This window comes from Sinohyriopsis cumingii, chromosome 13, assembly GCF_028554795.1.
Source record: "Sinohyriopsis cumingii isolate HCF-2022 chromosome 13, ASM2855479v2, whole genome shotgun sequence".
In the NCBI taxonomy this organism is placed as follows: domain Eukaryota; kingdom Metazoa; phylum Mollusca; class Bivalvia; order Unionida; family Unionidae; genus Sinohyriopsis; species Sinohyriopsis cumingii.
In genome coordinates this window covers 58759683-58782626 of record NC_142973.1, presented here as the reverse complement: position 1 = coordinate 58782626, position 22944 = coordinate 58759683, and the positions used below count along the sequence as shown (strand labels likewise).

Sequence of the window (22944 nt, the reverse complement as noted above, 5' to 3'; positions counted from 1 at the left end):
TTTAAATCACATGATTATACAAATAATTTAATGTTTTCACCGTGATGATGTTCCAACTTAGAAGATTTAGGAATTTTTAAAAGAGTTCAATTTTTAATGCAGATTTGAAGATCGTTGTTTGTATTACAAATGACGTAGATTGAAGCACGTGCAGAACTAAAAAGAGGCAACATCATCATCTAACTCTTGTATGATCCAAAGGCTATTATTTGATTAGTGAATCTCTGTTTGAAATGTCTATGCTGTATATAAACGAACTATCAACATAGTTCAGTCTGGCGTGACAAACTCTTTCTGACCGTCTGGACTAAGTCTACAGGTGTTCCTCCTCCGCTCTTAGGGATTACTTCTATCTGGTACGCTCCATTCACTTTCACGATATGCAAGTTTCCAGTTTTGGCAAGAATGACTTTCTTCAGTTTGGCTATAGCGATAGTCTCCTATTATGAAAGAAAAATGAGCTATCATCAGATAAAAAGATGACCTATGGTTTACTACCATGGTTTGGATACCAAATTTCTCTAAAAAAAATTGTATAAATTAAGGTTGTTCCAGAGCAGAGACCCAAAGATAGACCAGCATCTGTTTCATGAGTCGGTATCTTAAATAGGTTACATAAATTAAAGTGTATATCACAGTAACCCAGTTTACATGTATGGTACACCATAATCCCAATAGGCAACGTTCATATCAATAGGTTACACATTTTAAACTTAGAGGATAGACTTCACCTTTAATATACTAACAGTTTTTGAAAAAGAGCTCACTGATCCAGTTCGTATGCGTCAAAATGCTTTCATCGTACAATTCAGCCTCGGTGAAAAGTTGATGGCGATTGATGTAATGTTATTGGAATTTAAGCACGTACACAATATTACTATATTTTTGTTTCCCGACTCACTTCCATCTTAAGAAGCATCTTCATTGCACGTTTTGCAGCAAAAGATAAATCAGTATCGTAATTGGAAGGTACGCTGTTTTTAACCATATTAAATTAAATATAAAAATGACAAACAAACAACAGCAACCCGAATTAATATATAAAAGTTCAAACAACCAATTTTAGGTACACGACGCAGCAGTAATATAATACTTGTAACCCAGATGAGGAGGCACAGGCAGACGCACGGAAGGACAGAAAACGTAAATAATATACACTACTTGCTTGTCTAAGATGAGGGTACAATTATTCTTATGAAAAGGAGTGATACAAATATCAAGAACAACAGCAAAACTTTGTCACTAATCCGAAACAAAATATTTACTTACATTTCATCACTAAATAACTCGTAAGAAAATGTCACATCATTTTGAAATTAGCAGTGTAATACTTTTGTCCCTCTTAAGGTATGACAATGAGAGGAAATATTTGAAAGGTTGACGTAGAATCCGTCAGGGAGAATAAAACCCCACACATAGGAGAATCTTTAATATAGATAACAACACATTTTGGGCAAGGCGATATGTACAAGAAATGAGACGGAAAATTATTTACTCACCCTCGCAATTTCCATTCTCAATCGTCTATTCTCTGACATGATCTTCTCCGCATTCGTTTCAGTCGATGATGATATTGCTGTAACAAATTTCGTTTAATTAATATTGGGTACCTAACTTTTATCATGATTGTGATTGAGGGTTGAGAAGAATAGTTTTGCCTATCTGACTATTATCATAATTGGGATTGAGGGGAAGAGAAGAATGCAGTTTTGACTACTTGACTTTTATCATCAATGGGATTGAGGGTTAAGAAGACTGCAGTTTTGCCTACATCACTTTTATTACACTTTTAAGTGGTAAAAAAGATGATTATTAGAATTAGTGGAATTTTCCATCAGAATGTCTAGGTTTTTTTCTTTAGAGCAAACTACTGCGTCTTAGGTCATTTGTGGTACTGGTATATATAGAGGACTTGATAAACACGTAATTTATTCTTGTTTCATAACAATCTTTGGGATTCTGTGATTAGAGTTGCCGTTGTGTAGGGATATAATTCGAGAAACATTATTTATTTAGATCAATCAGTAGAATTACTAAGTGATCATTAACTATAATAACACATTATTTTGTGTATTTTGTGAATTCGTTCAGGATTGCATCATTGTAATACATCAGAACATTATAGACTTTGGACAAATGAAAATCTGAATGAAGAATAATGACCTGTATACATGTATCAGAATAGGTAATTTATTCGATGTCCCCTTTCACGTATTTATATAGGTGATTTACTCGGTATGGAATGTCGTATATTTAAATATGTGATTTACTCGATGTCACCTGTCGTGTATTTTAATAGGTGATTTACTCGATGTCGACTGTCATGTATTGGAATAGGTGATTTAATTAATATCCCCTGATGCGGAAGATAAAATTACTGGAATGAATGTCAAAGATTTCATTGAAATAATTCAGCGATCACGTCGAAAAAGAATTTCATTCTGGAACTGGAATATTAGCAAAGTATGGTATTGATTTTGACCTGCCGATAGGGCAATGGGTGGCCAAACGGTCTAAAGCGTCCGCCTTTACAGATCCCTCACGTGTCAACTATGTTCGCGTGGACTGATATCTTTGCTCCATCAACATTTGTATATATGAAAGCTTGCCAGTAGCTTTCCGTCGGTCGGTGGTTCTTCCTACGTTCTTCCCGAATTCTTCCTTCACCATATATACCGACCGTCATTTCTAGCCTTTCATGTGTTGACAATGGCGATAAACCCCACAAAATCAAACAATTTGACCTACCGATAACGGACTAAAACCCAGATGTATGAGGTATGGATATAGTCACTTTCCACGCCATGTTGAACGTGAAAAATCATACATCTAGAGTTCATATAATGGCTTAATTGTTTCTGAAAGATCTACACAAATAGCGTTTCAAAGAATGCATTTGCTACATTAAACTGACGCCGCTGTCATTAACGACATCGTTAAAAATAATGTTACACATATCTTGGTACGACGATCCGTTTAAAATATAATAGTTATGGAGTAATACAGACCTGATGATTGTTGCAATCTTGAAGCGACGGAAAGCGAGAATGGTTCAGTGTTGTCTTCATTTCTTTTCTGAAGAGCTGTTAAAATAAATCTATCGCCTACTTGATTTCGATATTTCATCTGAAAAGAGATGTACAATCAGACATATCATGGTTCATCTGTAGTGGAATGTCCAATATTGTAATCGTACAGAAACTTATGTAGAACATTTTGGGTTCGAATAATATTATGCAACGAACAATCTGATTTATATTGACGTTGCTATATATGAAAGGTCAGTTGCATTGTCCTAAGAACCTAGAAAAACGGATGTAGGTAAGACGCCTGAGTATTGCCTAGTAACAAGGCCAATAGAAAATCACTCAAGCAGTGAATATGTATTAATCAACTCAGAGTATATATATATATATATATATATATATATATATATATATATATATATATATATATATATATATGTTGCCACATCAGTATGTCATGTATGCGCCTGATTGAATCATTGTATCTCCATTTTAACACACGTTGACAACAATCCTGACCATAACACGGCAAAACTTTGTTTATACACTGATTTAAATAGTTTTTTCTTTATATATAACCTTGTAGGTATCACTACACTAAATTGGTGAACAACTGTTACTGCGTCCTACCGTATTCGATAAGAAAATCATTAGTATTCTTTCATTGAGTGTTCCTGGAGATTACATAACCAGTTAAGATTATTACCTGTATCAAACCGAAAACAGCATTAAACAGAAAATAACTTGTTTATTGAATTCTGGCTCTTGGGTGTTAGTGTAGGGTAAGAGGGAAAATATGTTCCGGAAACGTTGATTGCACTCCGAGTTCCAGTCATTTCATTCCAATGCAATTATTTTTAGAAAATGCAATATAACATACGCTGATCTTTTTATATGTTGTGTCCAAGTTGATGACTAACATAAGTGAAATGATCATGGTGCATCTGAACTTCTAATGCAATTAATTATTTTAATGCAGAAAAATGAAAGAAATGCATACTAAACTCCATTAGTGTAGTTATAGATTGAATAGCGTGAAGGTGAAAATCCAAGGTTAATACATCTTTTTGACAAAGAAACATCCAGGACACATTAATAGGCATTTGGGTATTAACTATAGTTCGTTCCACACATCATCGCTAATTATATCGCGTCTGCAGCTCAGTGAATTTTCAGGTTAGCGTTATTAAATGTTGCTAAAAGTAAATAATTCGCTTCGGGCACGAAATATTTCAATATCGTTCGAATCGACAAAGAGTGGAACACATCTCATTAAATACATGCTAAATTAGGATGGTCTGTTTACATGAAATTGTTTTATGGCACCGTGTCCCCTGGAAAACACGATTTGTTTATTAAGGAATGATCAGCTGCCCTATGCGGCTATATGAGACCATAATGTAGTTGCCTCCCTTGGATTTCTTAGCGTTATCAAATATGGGCTCTTTGAGAATACACGACAAACATGGTTGATTACATGTACATAAGCGATTATTTTACAGCATGTATCGAATGAACAGTGTTGCGATGAATGCATATAGGAATAATGTTTAAATCATTGGATACAAATTTTAGCCACATTTCGGGACGCTGACGTGAAAATTCAATGAGAAACAGATTCGGACGTTCTCAATGCTGTGCGGAATGAATTATAAAGAATTATGAATGAATTATAAATAAATTTATAATGCATATTTGAAGACTGCAATATGTATTACCTATGAATGCACATAATATATACATTAATGTATCATATGGTTGCACAGCTTTATATTATGTGATACGTCACTTAGATTGAAGAAAAATCTGATTTCATAATATTTAATTAAATTTATTTTCTTCACTTAAGAAGAGCTGCTACAGAGAGACTAGGTCATATGCTGGTGACTAGGTCATATGCTGGTGATTAGGTTCATATGCTGGTGATTAGGTTCATATGCTGGTGATAGGTTTATATGCTGCTGATTAGGTTCTCACAGGAACTTTAACTGGAATAATGTTTAGTCTTTCTTTACACAAATTATAAGCTTTGACTTTTCCTGACCCTTTTCAATGGAAAAAGCGTTTGAGTTGTCTATTTAAGATGACACAGGGATGTATAAAAAGGCACACAATGGGATCAAAGCTCTGATGAACTGTGAAATATATACCAAACGTTGGTATCAGAAGGCATCAAATTCTAAATTTTCCATTCTCAAATATCTTCTGACAAAAGGAAATCAGCATACAAATAAGTTTATGTCTCTCTTTCTCGACCGCTCCGGTGGCCTAGTGGTTAGAGCGTCCGCCTCGGATGCGGGAGGTCGTGGGTTCGATCCCCGGTCGAGTCCTACCAAAGACTAACAAAAATGGTACTAACATCTGCCTCGATTGGCGCTCAGCATTAAGAGGTTAATGTTAGGATTGGTCGGCTTGATGTCAGGATAATGGAACTGGGTGGAACATCATGCTACATGTCTGCGGCATGATGCCACAGTGCTAGACATCACTATAAACTGCCACACTGCAGACATCGTAGCGATATGACTTAAAAAGTGTTAAAGCTACGTTAAAAATCCAAATCACACACACTCTCTCTTTCTCATTCCAAAATGTACTCGTTTTATCACATTAAATGCGAATCATTTTCCTTTTTATTAGTGATTACTTTTTCACGTACTTTCGTTATGCCCTCGGGTTTGGAGATCGACACAAATTCACATTTATGGAGCTTTTAACTCTTTAAAATCAAATTTTAATGCACATGTGACATTCTAGAATTTGTTATCTTATAAAACAAAACCTCAAAGTGTCCATGCAACTTAATATTGCCCATAACTTCCGCTTTGCAGAACAAATATTGCATTAACTTGAAACACGTGCAGATTTCCCTACTACTAAACGATTTACTGCATGTTTTCTTTTAATTAATATATAGTTTGTTTGCCATTCAATCGTTTTTTTAGAAAACATTTCAACTTTGTACAAGTCATCTTGTTTGTCAAATATAGACAATTTTTGTTCCTAAAACATAATCTATGTATCCTCTCCCTTGGAGAGGTTTGTTTGTAAATGTTTGGATCAGCTATAAGTACTATCCTGTGACAAATATTTCATCCGTAAAGCTAGAGAAAAGTGGCTATTTTCAAAACATCTTTTATATGTCACATTCAGTGCACAAGTGACACATTTTTGTTTTAGATCCATTTATTAAGAAAGTATAAGTACCATTTTAAGCTTTACGGGACCATCATACTTCCAGAGAAACAAACTAGGTTGATCTTTTGGGAAACACTGGAGACATTTTATTCTTTAAAATTAAAATATTTCATTAGTTAAAAAATTACACCAGAATTAAATAACATTGATTTATTAAATAGAATAATGATATTTTTTTCTTTCAAAACATAGCATCTTAACTAGCTCAACCATTAAAAGAAGTCTAAGTTTTATGAGTATGGTAATTGTGTCGTTTTCTTTGGCCTTCGTATTTGCAGCCTATGCCATGATATAACATTCCACTTCGACTGCTTTCGTGTAAAGTAAAATAAACTATGATGCAAACCGCAATGGAGAAAATGCAGCCAAACCTGGCAGTCATGCTTCAGTGTTGATAAAGAAAACAAAATCTATTCTATTAAAAGACGACCAACATTTGTTAATTTTGTTCTCTGTACCATCATACTAGATATCATTACACTAACTGGGCAAGCCAGCATATACTGCATTCTATTGAAGTCCATAAGAAATCATTTATAGTTTTCTCGGGTATTTCCATGAGATTTGCTTCCAAGTGAAGAATGTTATTATCACAATAACGAATGCACATAAATTCGAAACAGATATTAAATCGTTAAATGAGTTCAGCCTTTGACTTTTGCATAGGATGACAACGGAAACAGGCGTGACTCTGCCGTTTCCAGAAATGTCATTTACACAAAAGGTCTCAGTAATTTCATTTAAATGCAACTATTGTTTTAGCAATACAACGTAATTGACCTTGATTTGTTATATGATGTGTACACGTGAGCTTCTAACATAATTAAAATTGTTTTGGTGCCTCAGGACGCATTCCTATGTAGATAAAAAAAAGTATATATAAGGAACGCATTGTACTAATACCTTGTAAGGTGATTTATATATGGCTCTATCCTTATTTGTTTGATCACATCAATTTAGATCCTGTTTAAAACCCTACCTAAAGATAGCTTTGCCATAGTTTAGTAAGGACTGTTTTCAATGTAACTTAGTTAATTATAATATTCAGGGATTTCTTTTATTAAAACCTGCACTGTTATAATTTTAAAAGAATTCGATGAGGCAAAGTTGATTTTGCCATTCCGGAAGTAGAAGATGCACTGGCAAACCTAGTTGATAATTACCACCCATCTATATATATATATATATATATATATATATATATATATATATATATATATATATATATATATATATATATATATATATATATATTCGTTTTAGTTAACATTTCTGAATATTTTTTTACGGTTAATATCTGACATTACCTGTTTTGAAGAACAAATGTAAATATTTACAATGTCATTGACGAGCGCCTGCTTAATAAACGTTTCAATGGGATATTGGGACAGACGTCACGTACTGAGTAGGGAAAATTGCAATTTAGAGCCATATTAGTTGTATAATAAAACGTAGAGGTGGATAATTAATTCATTCTTATTTACTACGTTCTTGTTTTAACATCAGTCTTCAGATGTATTTAATGTTGCGTTTATATATGTATTTATATGCAATTTGAGTACAAAAATTTGTTTGCTTTATTCATTGGAATTAAAAAGTGCTCATTAGATAACATTTTTATTCTGGGATTATTGTGAATTTATTCCACGGAGTTCTGAGCAATGCCATTGTGATACCTGAAAACTGTTGACACATCATCGCATTCGAAACACTTTATTATTATGGACGTGTGTATAACTTGTTACGATTATTTTTTTTATTGAATTCAATATACTGTAAGTTCCTCTTAAATTTTCGTATTTTCAGTTCCAGAATTAAACTATTAGCTAAGATTTTCATAAATTGATGGCTTTGCTTCATTGCTTCTTTCTGTTACTTTAGTTTGTGACCATAGAGTCGGAAAAGGTGATTCTTAGATGAGAATGGGAAATAATGTGAGTTCTGGGTTGTAACATCATTGATAGTTTAGGAGTATTTTCATCTACTGTACTGGATATACCGCCATAAGAGGCCACGTCACTATTCTTCAATATGGATATATGGAAAGGATAGAAGACTTTCTATGAAGTAAAAAACTAAATTTCGAATGGCTGAATGAGACGTTCAGAATAGAAAATCAAAGCGCTTGCTATATGTGTCTTCCAATCGTCCATGAGAGAGAGAGCGAGAGAGAGAGAGAGTATCACTCCTAGTCCAAGAATTATTTTAAAAACTAAAAATGGAACAACGACTGAGAGAGTGTATTAATTTTTAATTTGAAAGTTGCGTGTATCTTTAGACGAAATGAATTTTCTCTGCTTTAAAAACTGCGAATATACACAGCGTGCATTTGAACCTTCTAACTGGAAGATATGTAAGTGATTATGTGGAGACGTGATGCAAAATTGAAGGAACAAAACATACCTTACAAACTTTAAGGCTTCCATGTTGAACTGGCTGTCATGCATCAAGTTTTGCATGCTTGGCAAATTTCCTTGTGACATACGTGTTTGAGCGTGGATTAAAGTGTGCCAGCAAACTTTACATGATGGGGAAAAAAATGTTTACTATTCTACCTTTGACATTATTATTTTGTTTTCGTATGTTTGTTGATTTTTGTTGGATAATGTCACCTTTAGATTTTGGCAAAGAAGAAAATTTAATATTGTGAAAACCTAACCTTAGATATATTTAAATAGGCAAATAAACCCATTTGCTTCTGACGCATTTGCATCAAAAATAACTTTTCAAAATTACAGAAACTTTGTTTAGCAAGAATATTTCTTTTACAAAAGTGCAATTATGGCATATTAAAAAGTGATTTGCGACAAATATTTATGCGACAAGGTGAATATTACTAAACTTCAAAATGTAAAACGTTATGTGTCCTAATGAATTGTTCATTTACGGTACACAAGAAAATTAAGCACCAACGCACATACAAAGAGCACATCATTTTAGAAAACGGGAGCAAATTTCTTTAACAACATTTGGCAATTTACATGTCCCATAGCGTCTATTACTCGAAAATTTCATATGCCTCATTTGTGATACTATCTATAAAAATGGGCAATATACAATTAATTTTAAATTGCTGCCAAATATATGTAGATTTGCATGAAATCATGTTTCGTTAATGATTTCTTTCTCACCTTTGGTAGGAACAGAATGTGGAGCACAAGCGTTGTGCAGAAGATGATAAAGATGGATAACAGAAGGAATTGCAGTGTCGTCTGCTCTGATGGTAGCGCATGCTGAATGGAGACACCGAATGCGCAGACAACTACAACATTGTAGATGCAGAAACCAATCAGCTTGGAGTCGTTCAGTGCTGGCACCTGGACCATCCGCGTCTCCCAGGCAATGAACGTACCGAATGCTAGCAGAAGACCTTTGAAGATGTAGAGAGCGGCAAACCAGTAAGATTGATTGTTGTTGTGGCAATAGGTGATGACGTTGGTCAAGATGATATTGTTGTCTTCAAACTCCTAAAAGGTTGTGTTAAAATATCATTTAAAAACAGAAAAACGTGGTAATCTCCAGTTAATTTACAGCACTTTAACGTCATTAAAGTTTTACGCAATCATTAGGAAATAAAACAACTGATTTATTGCGTATAATTTTGTGTTAATTTGTCAGTAACATCAAACTTGTGCTGAAAATTGTTTATTGTGGAACTTTACATCTAGATATCTGCTTCGTTAATTACAACCGTCACCTAAGGTGAAATGTTCGTTTTGATGTACTTGGGAAAGACTATTTCTTTTCTTGAAAGTCTTAAGACATTCAAAATATCTATCATCTTTTATGACCCATAAAAATTATGCCGGCAATTTATTCATCTAGACTTTAACAAAACTGTATTTTTCCCAGACTTCAAAAAAAGTTCACCAAAGCGTGTCATTCTTACCGAAAAGGAAAATACATTTGTACGAAGTTGTTTTAACTTCACGGTCAACATAGCTCTGCATTATTGCTTGCGATTTTTTTTTGTTGTCTTTAAATAAAGAAGAAGAGGATTCAAATTGTTCTCCATAAAATCCTACTAACCCCAAACTTGTTTAATATAAAACGTTGACAGTATTTATAATTGAAAAGAGAGCTTTGAAACGTAAGATCATAGCGTCTGCTGCAAAGCACCGAACATTTAACCTACACTCAATAGGAGCTTACAGAACAGTGAATTGATTGGTATACGTCTTATTATGTTATCGTTCGCTCGTAAATAGGAACGTTTTTGTTTGTAGACTACCCTTTAAAAGTTTACGGATAATTTTTTGAAGCAAAGATAATTAGCTTAGAATGTAGACAATTTTTATTGTAAACATTCTTTCCATGAAGTCATTTAAATTAGAGTGGAGTGCAATGAATTCTGGGAGAGAAAAACTTAAAAGTCCTTTTCTTCAAGAACCGAATTATATTCAGCATTTACAAAGAAAAGTTGTTGAAATAATATTTAAACATCACCTGAAAGAAAGCTTAAGCTAAATATGGTAAAATATACCTAATTCCAGATATTTATACAAAATGTTGGCATCCTAATGATCTAAATTAATACCAAAAGTGCTTCTCTTGCCCTATAATTATTAACAATTAACGGAGTAGTTTTGAATGGAAACAATAATAAGGAAGTAAGTCACTACAGCAAGAACTTAAATAGGCCTCGCATTCAGCTATATATTTTGTTTGTGCACAACATTTTGCTTCTCATTCAACAATTGTTAGAACACTGATTACATATTTCATGATTTATCACATGTGTTGCAGATTTATCTCGCCCCAAAAGTCATGTGATCTCGATCCAATTCCGACACCATAACTACTTGATGCTTATATAAATTATTGCTTAACTCAACGATGTTATCAATACTTCTCTCTCATCCGGGGAATTCGCGTCATTTTTAAAAAGTGCCATTGTTGAGCTTCTTTGAAGAACCGACACTTGACCTGAGCGATGTAAAGAGCTACCGACCTGTTTCTAACCTCCCTATTAAAATAAAAATATCAGAAAACGTTGTTCTATTCCAACTTGTACATCGTCTGAATTCAAATAGTATTTTTAACAACGTAAGTCTGCATATCGCCCTCGCCATAGTACTAAAACTGCCCTTCTGATAAAAGTTAATGACCTTCTGTCTGCTTTGGATAGTGAAAAGATGACAGTCCTCACATTCCTTAACTTGTCCGCGGCATTGGACACAAGAGAACATGATATACTACTTCACCGTCTCCAGCATGCATTTGGTATTCACGATACAGCCTTACTAAGGTCAAAGTCCTACTTAGTCAACAAGACACACGTTGTGTCTGTAAATGGAAAAAAAAAACATTCTACACAATTGAGCTACGTTTTTGTGTTCCACAAGGCTGTGTACTCAGCGCAGTTTCCTTCATACTGTACATTCAGCCATTCTCAAGTATCATAGTTCGATATCCGGTGTCTCACCACAACTGATGTCGAGGCTACCTTCCAATCCCTGGAGCGGTGCATTTCCGATGTGAAGTCGTGGATGACATGTAGCAAGCTGCAGATGAATGAGCATTAAACTGAAGCCATCCTGACCACCACACAAAGACTTCACCTCAAAGAATAAGTGCTAGCAATGAGAACAGTAAATTTACACAGTCAGTGTGAAGCCTAGGTGTCACTCTCTACAGTACGCTTTCTTTACACCAACATATAATGAATATATGCAAGGCTGCATATATGGAGCTAAGACGCATCAGCTCCCTTCCAAAGTTTTTTTTTTCGGTTCACCATCATCCCACTACAACACTTGTGTGTTCCTTAGTACTTTCAAGACTGGACTATTGTATTACACTTCTATCTGGTTCGTCTCGGTATCTAAAAACGTGCGCTCCTCCTCCAGACCGCTCCGGTGACCTAAGTGGTTAGAGTGTCGGCCTCGGATGCTGGAGGTCGCGGATTCGAACCCCAGCCGAGTCAGACCAAAGACTTTTAAAAATGGTATTTGGAGCTGCCTCGCTTGGCGCTCAGCATTAAGAGGTTAGTGTTGGGATTAGCTGGCCTGGTGTCAGGATAATGTAACTGGGTGGGACATGATGCCACATATCTGCAGCATGATGCCCCATCGTTAGATATCACTATAGATTGTCACACTGTAGACATCTTAACGATATGACTGGAAAATTGTTAAAGCTACGTTAAAAATCTAAATCTCTCACACACACACACACACACACACACACACACTCATCTTCCAACACACGAATCTTCGTTGTTCACACCGTTCAAACGAAGTCAATATTGACAAATTTATTTTGTGTAAAAAGACCCAGCTACGTGGAACGAAGTGCCCATGTATCAAGGACGGTGTCCACATTCATTAGTGCCCTTAAAACCCGCATATTGTGACTGCAAGAACAGATTTAAAGATTCAGTAATGTTACTTCCTTAATTATTGTCAGCATGTTTTTGTTTTCTAATTTCATGGTGTTTGCTTTTGTGATCTTGAAGTTATTTAATATTATAAAACGCTTAGATCTTCAAAGGATTAGGCGCTGTACTAAGTCCATATTATTATTATTATTATTATTATTATTATTTGTATAAGCTTACTTACTATAAATATTAGTAGAAATAATGGTTCCAGACATTTTAACATGTATGTTCAGGAAAGAAATAGGCGTTTCACTGTTAGTTTTAGTGAATTTTATAGATAGATGTAAGTTATTACGTTCCAGAAAGAATTCTTAAAAAGATATATGTTTATTCCATATTATAAAGCAGTGGTTTTAAAATCACTTCAGGTTGTTTCTCATCTTTTTCGTTTTTATTTTTCATATTGTCAAATAATGTCTATTCCAAGTAATACAAGTTGGTGCCACTTTCATGTCAGTAGACGTGATTTATTTCTGTATGTAGCAATTGCCAGAAAAGTAAAATGCTTTACGTTTTACTACAAGTTTAAGGGACTCAATCAAATATAAGTTTTTAATTCAATCGTGAAAACATGTTTTCACTTTTCTTTTCTTTTTTGCCGAACTTTTACTGTTTCAACCGAAGATCATGCGAGGCATAGGTGTATGAGTTTACAATATTAAACGTAGCTAGTTTTGATCCGCTGTTCACTATATTTGGTAATTGGTAATCAATTATGAAACTATGATCTTCTTCACAAGGACGTTTTGATCTAACATCAAGCAAATGACTTCATCTATATGTACAACTGTTTGGTCCTCTTACAATAGGTCAAAATTTCAAATCTGCAGGCATGTTTATTGTTGCATATTCTGAACTTTACTATTAAATTCCATTTGTGATGGTAACAATTTTGTGGAGTTGATGGAAGACTATAAAAAGTAGCTTGTAAAATGTAAAAAATTAAGGTAACATCTTCTAAGAATTTTTCCTGTACTTCCGGTTGATTTCATCCCGTTTTAGTTCTAACCAAGGGCATATATATATATATATATATATATATATATATATATATATATATATATATATATATAGTAGTAGTAGTAAGCAACCACGTTGCGTATTTGTGTGTGTTTGTGTGTGTGATTTAGATTTTTAACGTAGCTTTAACAATTTTTCAGTCATATCGCTACGATGTCTACAGTGTGACAGTTTATAGTGATGTCTAGCACTGGGGCATCATGTCGCAGACATGTTAACATGATGTCCAACCCATTCACATTATCCTGACACCAGAGCGACCAGTAATAGCACTAACCTCTTAATGCTGAGCGCCAAGCGAGGCATTTGTCAGTACCATTTTTGTAAGTCATTGATATGACTCTGCCGGGGATCGAACCCACGACCTCCCGCATCCGAGGCGGACGCTAACCGCTAGGCCACCGGAGCGATGCGTATTTTTGTTATAGACTTCATCATTCCAGATCATACCAAGGTAATTAAGTAATTCAGTTTGTTTTGCTAGATAATATCCATCATTCTATTACAGATTTGTTACCGAACTCAAGTTTCTTATCTCAGCCTTGACGAGTGGATTTATAAACGTCCAGGGCACTAGTATCACCAGGTCTATCGACAGGAACAGGGCCAACATCAATAACAGGTGCTTGTCGGTGATATTCTGGAATAGGATAATATAATCTAGAAACATGATATTTTACCCATATTTAGAATAATCTAATATATGTCAGATACTACATAACAATATTTTTATGAGCAATTAACATTTTGAATATTAAATTCCCTACACTGTCATGGTAAGTATATTAAAATACTCGTTTAAGGGTCTCAATAGCGCAGTGTTTGATCCCCGGGATCCGATACATACTGAGATCCGGAACTGATTCCTGGTTAGGAAGAGTTGCAGACAATAGCCTATCCCCAGCGAGGTCTGTGGTTTTCTCTAGTCTCTTCTCAACATTTGGAACAACCAACGCTTTGAAATGTTACCCCCACCCACCCACCCACACACACACACACTCACTCGCTCGCTTGATCGATCGATTTGGGTGGCAGTTGCAATTCGAGGACAGTCAGAGTGCCATACAGGGAACAGGTTGACCGAATACGTTGGATATTGGAACCAGTCTCAGTTTGTCTCTAAAGGCCAAAACACTTTTGTCAAGCTTTTAGATGATACGTGTTTATGTGAGTGAAGATATTTCTCGCTACGGAGTTCGATCACGACTTAAACTTTCTATTAGTTCCTATACTTTATGAGAATGGAATGGATTCAAGAACAAGAGAAAACAGACCCAACTGGTGAACAATTTGACAGTTCATGATAGGCCATTCATGGCGGCGAGTATATTTGGTGGAGGAGGATGACCCCGAAAAAAAACTGCTGACGAACGGTTAGATACTGGCAAGCTTTCTAAAAAAAAAACACTTTGACCGAACGGAGACTCGAACCCACACACACAGGTGAAATGTCAGTGATCGGAGACCACTCTGCTACCCGGGACCCCAGACAGTTTGCTGGAATAAGGTGGATATTGGATTTAGTCTGACATTATACTTGAAGGTCAAAGCTGAGGTTCTCCAAATGATAACGTTACTTCTGTCAAGTTTCAGAGCATCCGTCATTGTTCGAATAAAACATTTCTAGCTACAACGTAAATTCCAAAATCATCTTTCTGGACCAAGAATAATTTGATCCGTCTTCTCTCAGCATCTGCGTTAACAATGATGTTTTGCCGTGATGTCCCGAAAGCAGTTTATTTAACTTTGCTTCAAAGCAACGCACCTGCTATAATTGTTTTGTTTACAGTGTAGACAGAATAATTCACACTTTCAGTGCTAAGAGGGAACACATGTATAGTGCATGTTTTTAGTGCTAAAATGTATACATCAGGTTTTAATTATCAGCATGTATGCTTTCATGGCTCACTTCATCTCCAAAGTACATATAGGTACACTTACATCACTACATAGAAAAGCATAATACAAATAGGCACATATTAAACATACAGATAACCGTACAAAAAGATAAAATACGTACTGTTTTCTTCAGTTGCTTATGACGGAAGATCACGTACACCCGCCATGTCTTTGAGAACAGTGATCCAAACACAGTCGTGAAACCTATAGCAATGCTCCATGTTTCTAGCTGTGAAAGTAAAAGAAAATTTTACCATATAACTCTAAATCCAGTGGATGCCAGCCTGTATCTGAGGATACGACATTTCAACGAAGCAAAGCAGTGGCAATTATATACGAATGGAATATTGACACAATTACAACATTACTAGAAACATTTGTGAGGTACGTAATATTTGTAGCATTCATCAGATTCATTGCTGTGGGATAGAGAAATCCAACCGGAGGGCTAGAATTTGAAGAAACTGTTCCGAGTCATGACAAATGGTGACGAATTCTCGTCTTTCATTAAAATGATGATAACGAAAAGATTACAAACCAATCGCCTTTCGTGACTGCTGAAAGACTCCATGGTCCGGACGAAAGCCAAAATATCTTGACAGGCCATGTTCAGACCATTTTATTGTGGTATGAAAATGTTACGCTCACACTGATGATATGCTTCTTTCAGAGCTATCAGCATTAATATTTTAACTTTTAGAAATATATCGTCGATCAAGTGATTTAAATAGCTGCAGTGAGTCTGAAATACTAGAAAATATCATATCCCAGGATATATTTCGGGTAAAACAATGTTGATCCCCACCAATATACACACATTAAAACATTCAACAGCGCCACGTAACCAGCTTAAAGACCGGGTTCTCGAATTTCACAGTAGAAATGTAATCACTCATCTCCTGCAGCTCTTTAGGTGACATAGATATGGTGGTCAGGAAGGTAAGTCTACCTCTAGTAAGGCAAGAAGGCAACGGTGGATCGTCACGCAAGGGGAAAATTAATCGTGGTTATTGCCACGGTGACCATTTTACTTCAGAGATGTCTTGAAATATAAACACACGAAAAACAGATCCGACGAGTTAAATATGAGAAATACATGACCTTAATGAGGTCAACAAGTTCGTTGAAGCCACATCTCCATTTAACACTCCTGGAACTCTTGTGCATACGCAGCTAAAGTGGAATAAACCAGATACTGCGAGTCCTGCTCCTGCCCTGAAAGACATTACCTGGCCAAAGGATGAGAACAAGGGTAAAGTCTTTACAACTCCAAAACCCAGTCAGAGAATGATGCAGGAAATGACGGGCAATTAAACCATTCTATTAAATAATGCATACCCCCCATGTGCACCTAGACTCGAATCCTTACTGCTGGACCACGTTCCTTACTAGTGCATAAAAACGTAATATATCATTGTACTGGTACCACTTTCCTTACCATTGGATAAAATGCTACACTTGCTGCACGTCAGAATCAGAACATAAGACAAAATGTGATGTTGGCAGAAAACAGATGGTGCAGTAACCCTACCTTTTGATTAATTTAACAGTTTTTCGACAGGTGATAGAACTATTCAAGGAGTTCAGCATAAAATCAACAATCCCTATATCAAACGATAACGAATACTTGTTTATAAGTTCGGAAGGAATTAAAATGTGATCAAAGTAAGTTTCGATACGAATCAATATTTATGAGAATGCAAATATTTATTTGCATATTTCAAGTATCAATAAATGTTTCGGAAAAGATGCTGATTTAGATATTGCATTCACTGTTGAAAATATAGACATTAGCAGCATTAATCTGGAGAGTATTATGATGATCAGAACTGTGCAATATTAAGAAGAATTAAATACGTATTTTATGTAGATAAATCCGCAATTTTACATTCGGCTAAATTTGCGACACAATTTATTGATCTCGTGAATGTTAGTACTTCAATATACAACGATTCATGCAAACCAAAAGAGTTTGATTCAAAACAGCAAATGGTGAATCAGTGTATGAAGTAGTGTAGCTGTGTATATGAAGTAGTGCAGCTGCTTTTGAGGGAACAGTTAGAGTGGCAAATATATCATCGATCTGAAATCGTGATACACATTTAAATGGATACACAAAATTGTATATTGTTAAGTAAAAGTATCATAGATGGATGATCTGTTTAATTGTTGATTACGCTAAAACGAAACAGTCACGCGTAAAGAGATCTATGGATATCTTCATCCTTTTTAAAATATCTAATTTTGAGACAATCTTTGTTGCAAATCAGCAATTTCGGAGATGCCATACATTTACCAAAGGTGTATTAGGCAGTGTATGATGCGGCCTGACAAAAGTATTAAGACGGTGCAATTGACTGCAGTCTTGTGTTAGCAGACCTTAAGTCTGATTTTCTTCACATAAAAGAGAACAGGTCTAATGAAAAAGAAACATAAAACAAGCACAAACAATACAACCAAATATTTGCTATTACTTACAGTGCAAAACTAAGTTCTCATTTTACTGATGCCTATCGCATGCCTTTGAAAAGCCTAATGAGGCTTATAATTCGTCTACCATCACCAATGAACATGAAAAAAGTTATAAAGGATATAATTCCAGTTTTACTACTTCATTTCACAACAAGCTGTCTGATAGCGAATTAATATTTCCCTGAACAAATCTGATTAGTAAAGAAGCTTTCATATATGACAAACCTATAACATCAGTGATTGTTAAATTAAGCAGTATCAATGAATTAATCAGTGAAAGTAAAATAAATGACGATGAGTTCGTTGTAATCGTCAAAGAGTACAAGGGGTGCAAATAAACTAAAAACAAAGACTGTAAAAAAATTTAAGGAAAAAAATTGACATAAAAAATCCTATTCAATTGGACAGCTAAAATCAAGAGATCTACATTCCAAATGAGTCACTCACTTAAAAAGAAATACATTTTAACAATCCAGCTGACAATCCATTTCAAGGCGGAGAATAGATTTTGTAGCCGGGTAACAATTGTTTTCGGAGAACCAGTAAACGACAAATAGCAAAACTGAAACAAGTACTGTCCTAGTTCCTGAGAGACACTGCAAATTGACACTGTACATGAAATAGAGAGAGAGAGAGAGAGAGAGAGAGAGAGAGAGAGAGAGAGAGAGAGAGAATGGCTATGAAAGTTTTCAAAGATGAAAGTGCTGGTGTTGTTTGTTTAAAACATAACTCAAAGGTTAGAGTCATGCCTAGTAACAATTACATAGTATACATACTCAAATGTTGAACATTGGGAGTCACGTGACAGCTAATTATTTAAGACTCATACGAATCAGATAAAATTTGGGGTTTTTGAAACCCACAAATCTATACATTTCCTCCACCAAATCAATAACACAGGCATTACTCTGATAGCTATTATTCGTGTATGCTTGAGATTTTAGCAGTTAAGAATCTGTTTCATATAGATTTTATTTAATTCAACGCTTATGGTAATTACAAACAGCAGCAAAAGGGTACCATTAATACACTGAGCATCAGCACCAGAGATGACGGTATGACAGTGACATATTTTCACATCTTGCAAAATGCATTTTCCACGTAAAGTAAATGAAATATTTGGAATAGAATAACTGAGTCAAATATAAAACATTAGGAGAAATTATTAAAATGACTTAGACTTGATCATTAACTACAATGTCAATCTTCTCTGTGACGCTGACAAATAAGCTATTACAGCAAATCAGACTTGGATTAAGGAGAGTTGATAACGAGATAGCATGCACATTTATAGAGACAAATGTGGAAAATAATCAAGATGTGGAGGACACCACCATAACTATTATTTCACGGATTGGCATTAAACGAGCTGGCAAAACCACAGACCTTCAAAGTTTTGTTGATGAGAAGAGGAAAACGACTTTAGAAACTTAAGACATGTTGAAAGAGATTTTAATGCATTGTCTACTGCCGTACAATTCATAAATCAGTCAGGGAAAGAGTAGGTGATTCATCTAATGTTAGACACTATTTGCAACCAAGTGAGCAAAGAATAAATAGTGAAATAGATAACTTGGATACTGGCACGAATAAGATTAAAACACGTCGTTAGAACTAACGTAAAATATACAATCTCAACATGAACAGTTAGAGCGAAACCTGAACAATGAAATCAAACAGAACAAAGCAGTAATTAAGAGCTCGCTAATGATTATGGTTCACAAATTACAGGTCGTATAAGCAAAATCTGAACTAAAACTAATTAATTCTCACAACACGATTTGTCATAGTCATCGCAATTTTTAGATGATGTCAGAAAGTAATTTAATATGATTCAAAGGAGTATGCTGGAATGGGTACCATTCTCGGTGTGTTCAAAGTAACATCGATGAAATGACCAAACAGATGAAGAGGCTGAGGACAAAGATTTAACTGAATTTTGAACAAACGTTTACCACAAATACAGTACCTTCTACAGCTGAACAGAATAAAAACACTCTCAAATTAATTAGTACCATTGTTAGAGTTAACACTCTAATAAACGTAAAAATAGAGACATTAAAACGTGAAACGAACACTGTAATGGGCGTAAAAAGTGTTGCATTGGAAGTAAAAATAGATTAATTGAAAAGTGAAATAAAAGATATTTTTTATTTGCTGAAAAACCAAATGACGCTTGGATATAATTGCTTTATGATTTTCTCTCATAAACGAATGGGTAATATCCAAATGGTATTAAAGAAGGTATGGTTTTATTTGCTAAATTATGAAGAATATTTGAAAATCCTGAAAATAAAAAATAAAAACACCCACTCACATAGTCATAACAGAAATATATGTTGTTTTGATATATTTAAAACAAACTATCTGTTGACATTTATGGTGCTAGCGATGCTGAATCATGTGTTGCTGAATGCAGTTTACATGTAATAGAAGTTAAAATGTACGGCGGCTTTGAAAGACAAAAACTGTCCATGTTATACACAGTTTCATCAAAAATGGAAATTTGCCCTTGTATTTAGAACGTTATTGTTGAAGTTTATGTGTCAATAGTTGTAGACAATCTTGTTGGTGTTTGCGCATTTGATATGCAAAACGAATTCTGCATCGACTAGATAAAATCAATAAAAGTATGTACATACATTGCACTTGTTTGGATGAAAGACAAGGACGAAACATGTTAGGATGAAAGACAAAGACGAAACTATTTGGTCAAGATTTTGAAATACAAACTTTTAGCCGTATCAAACTTTGCTGCTCATTAATACAGAAACAAAACTACATATGTGTTTTGTTCCGTGTGGACGGAAAGAACGAATTTGATACGGCGTCGGATCTTTCCGCCGACTCGGAGCAAAACATCTATATTGTTTAGTATTTCTTAATATCCCCTTTTTCTGCACACATTCTTTTAAAATCTTTTCACTTATACTTTTAAAAAAGAGTTAAGTATCTGGCGTTTTTATAAAAGATATTGTACAACCATGATGTACGTAACTGGGGCTAGGCCTGGATTTGTTAGTCGACTCATTATTATCAAGTTAGACATGCTTAAAAAGTTTTCTTCATGGCTGTAAAGTGGAGTGATTATCTTAGTTAGATTTTTGTCTACGTGACGAGGGTCTGTTTTATGAATATTAAGAGCGTAACATTACATAGGATCTATAAATAGATGTTTAGTATGTGTTCACAATTACTAATAATAAGCTTAATAATAGGACTTGTTGAGGTATTTTGGGTTAATTTTTCATTGGCTGGTGGGGTTTGGACGGTTCTAGAAAAAATTTAGAAATTTCCCATTGGATGGGCTAGGTCACATGAATAAGTATTTTGAAATACGTATTGAGTTTATGATCTGTCATGTGAAGTATGTTGTGAAATATAGTCTTAATAGAAGGTTCATATTTGGAGACAGCTGAGCAATCAGATTCATTCCTGTTTTGGAGTCATTCTTTTTTCTTGTATTCCTTTTGTAACATCAAGTATACAGACGTGTTTTAGTTTGTACTTAGCCCCCTATAGGATTGGATTATTTCAACTGCAAAAGTCTTCTACCAGCTCTCTCGCTTATGGGAGTAAATTCATTGAAATCATAGCCTCGTGTAGTAGCCATACGTTTCTGTATACGGACAGTTTGAAGATGGTGATACAGTTGCCGCTGCCGTTGGAGCACTCCAGAGACTATCTCAAGTCGGTTATCGGATAAATCCTCCATTTTATCACAAAATTAGAGGCGTGCACAAATTTTCGGACTACGTTAAAACCTCTCAAAAACAAATTTCATCATATTTTCATATTGTTTTTCCACAATAAAAAGATAGTAAAATCCTTAAATTTAACCATCCATTAACTCCTAAAATCGTACAACTTGATTTGTACATAACATCTGGAAACAGTATTATGTATATTTGGAACTAGTCACATTGCTGTTGGGAGTAACGAAAAGGCAGATAAAGCTGCTAAAATAAGCTGCAATCACTCAGTTCTGAATAGAAGATTCCATATACTGTTTTTTAATATTATTTAAATCAGCATGTTGTATATACTTGGTAAGATATGTGGAAGCAAGCTTTAAAACATCAAACCCACCGCTGGAGTATGGCATCCCTCAGGTACAACAAATTTCACAGATGATTTTTTTTTATACAGCTCGTGTTTAGTACCCGCTTCCTGACCCAAGCACATCTCCTGGAGGGCGAACCTTAACGAAACTACATAACTTACCAATGTCCACTAATAGTGGAACCCATTCCTGTCTCGTATATGACTCCCACCTTGTAAGACAATAGTTTTTAGTGTAAACTGTTTTAGAAGAGGTTTTGATGATGCATTGTCAAAGAAAAGGCTTCGACTTTTTAAGAGTTTGATTTACAAAACAGTTTGTGACCTTATACTTTATGGATTTTGTACTATTGTTATGTTTTGCACCTTTTAAAGGATTATTCCATTGTATATTCTTTACATTTTATCTTGAGTATACTGTAACTAATTTCTAAGGATGTATAAAGGCCTGGCTCTAGAATGTGCGGGGCCAAAGGCAGCATGCGGGGCCCAAGGCAGCAAGTGATGAGCACCCCCCCCCCCAAACCCCCAAGAAAAATAATTGCATTGCAGAGTTGATTTTCTGAAAGCGCGGGGCTCAAGACAGTTGCCTCGATCTCCTTGCCCTAGGACCGGGCCTGGATTTATCTTACAGCTGTGGTACAGGCAACCATCAACAGTATTTGAGCCTGTCTATACGGAATCATTATTTGTAAGCGTTATCTTACATTTCGGATACAGAATTTAACAGCCAACCGTAACATTTGCCTATGTCTCTATTGATTTCTTATGTATAATCGCGATGAGGAACTCCACAAAAGTCACGTGAACTTGATCCGATTTTCCGATCACTGCTACTTGCTGTGTTTAGATTCAGAATTGCCTTCACTAACCGTTGTTATTAAT

The 22944-nt window shown here is 35.0% G+C and overlaps 1 protein-coding gene across 1 annotated transcript in view; it reads right to left on the bottom strand.

Annotated features, from left to right (window-relative positions):
• Window positions 1-260: 260 nt before the first annotated feature.
• LOC149785654 (gamma-aminobutyric acid type B receptor subunit 2-like) overlaps window positions 261-22944 on the bottom strand; it is a 63738-nt gene continuing 41054 nt past the window's right edge. Inside the window, exons 13-19 of the mRNA XM_089979917.1 lie at window positions 15647-15754; window positions 14174-14266; window positions 14077-14125; window positions 9356-9681; window positions 3009-3126; window positions 1500-1576; window positions 261-440 (exon numbers count right to left, since the gene is read on the bottom strand). Coding sequence (XP_089836043.1) covers window positions 261-440; window positions 1500-1576; window positions 3009-3126; window positions 9356-9681; window positions 14077-14125; window positions 14174-14266; window positions 15647-15754 — 951 coding nt within the window. The remainder of the gene's footprint in view (window positions 441-1499; window positions 1577-3008; window positions 3127-9355; window positions 9682-14076; window positions 14126-14173; window positions 14267-15646; window positions 15755-22944) is intronic.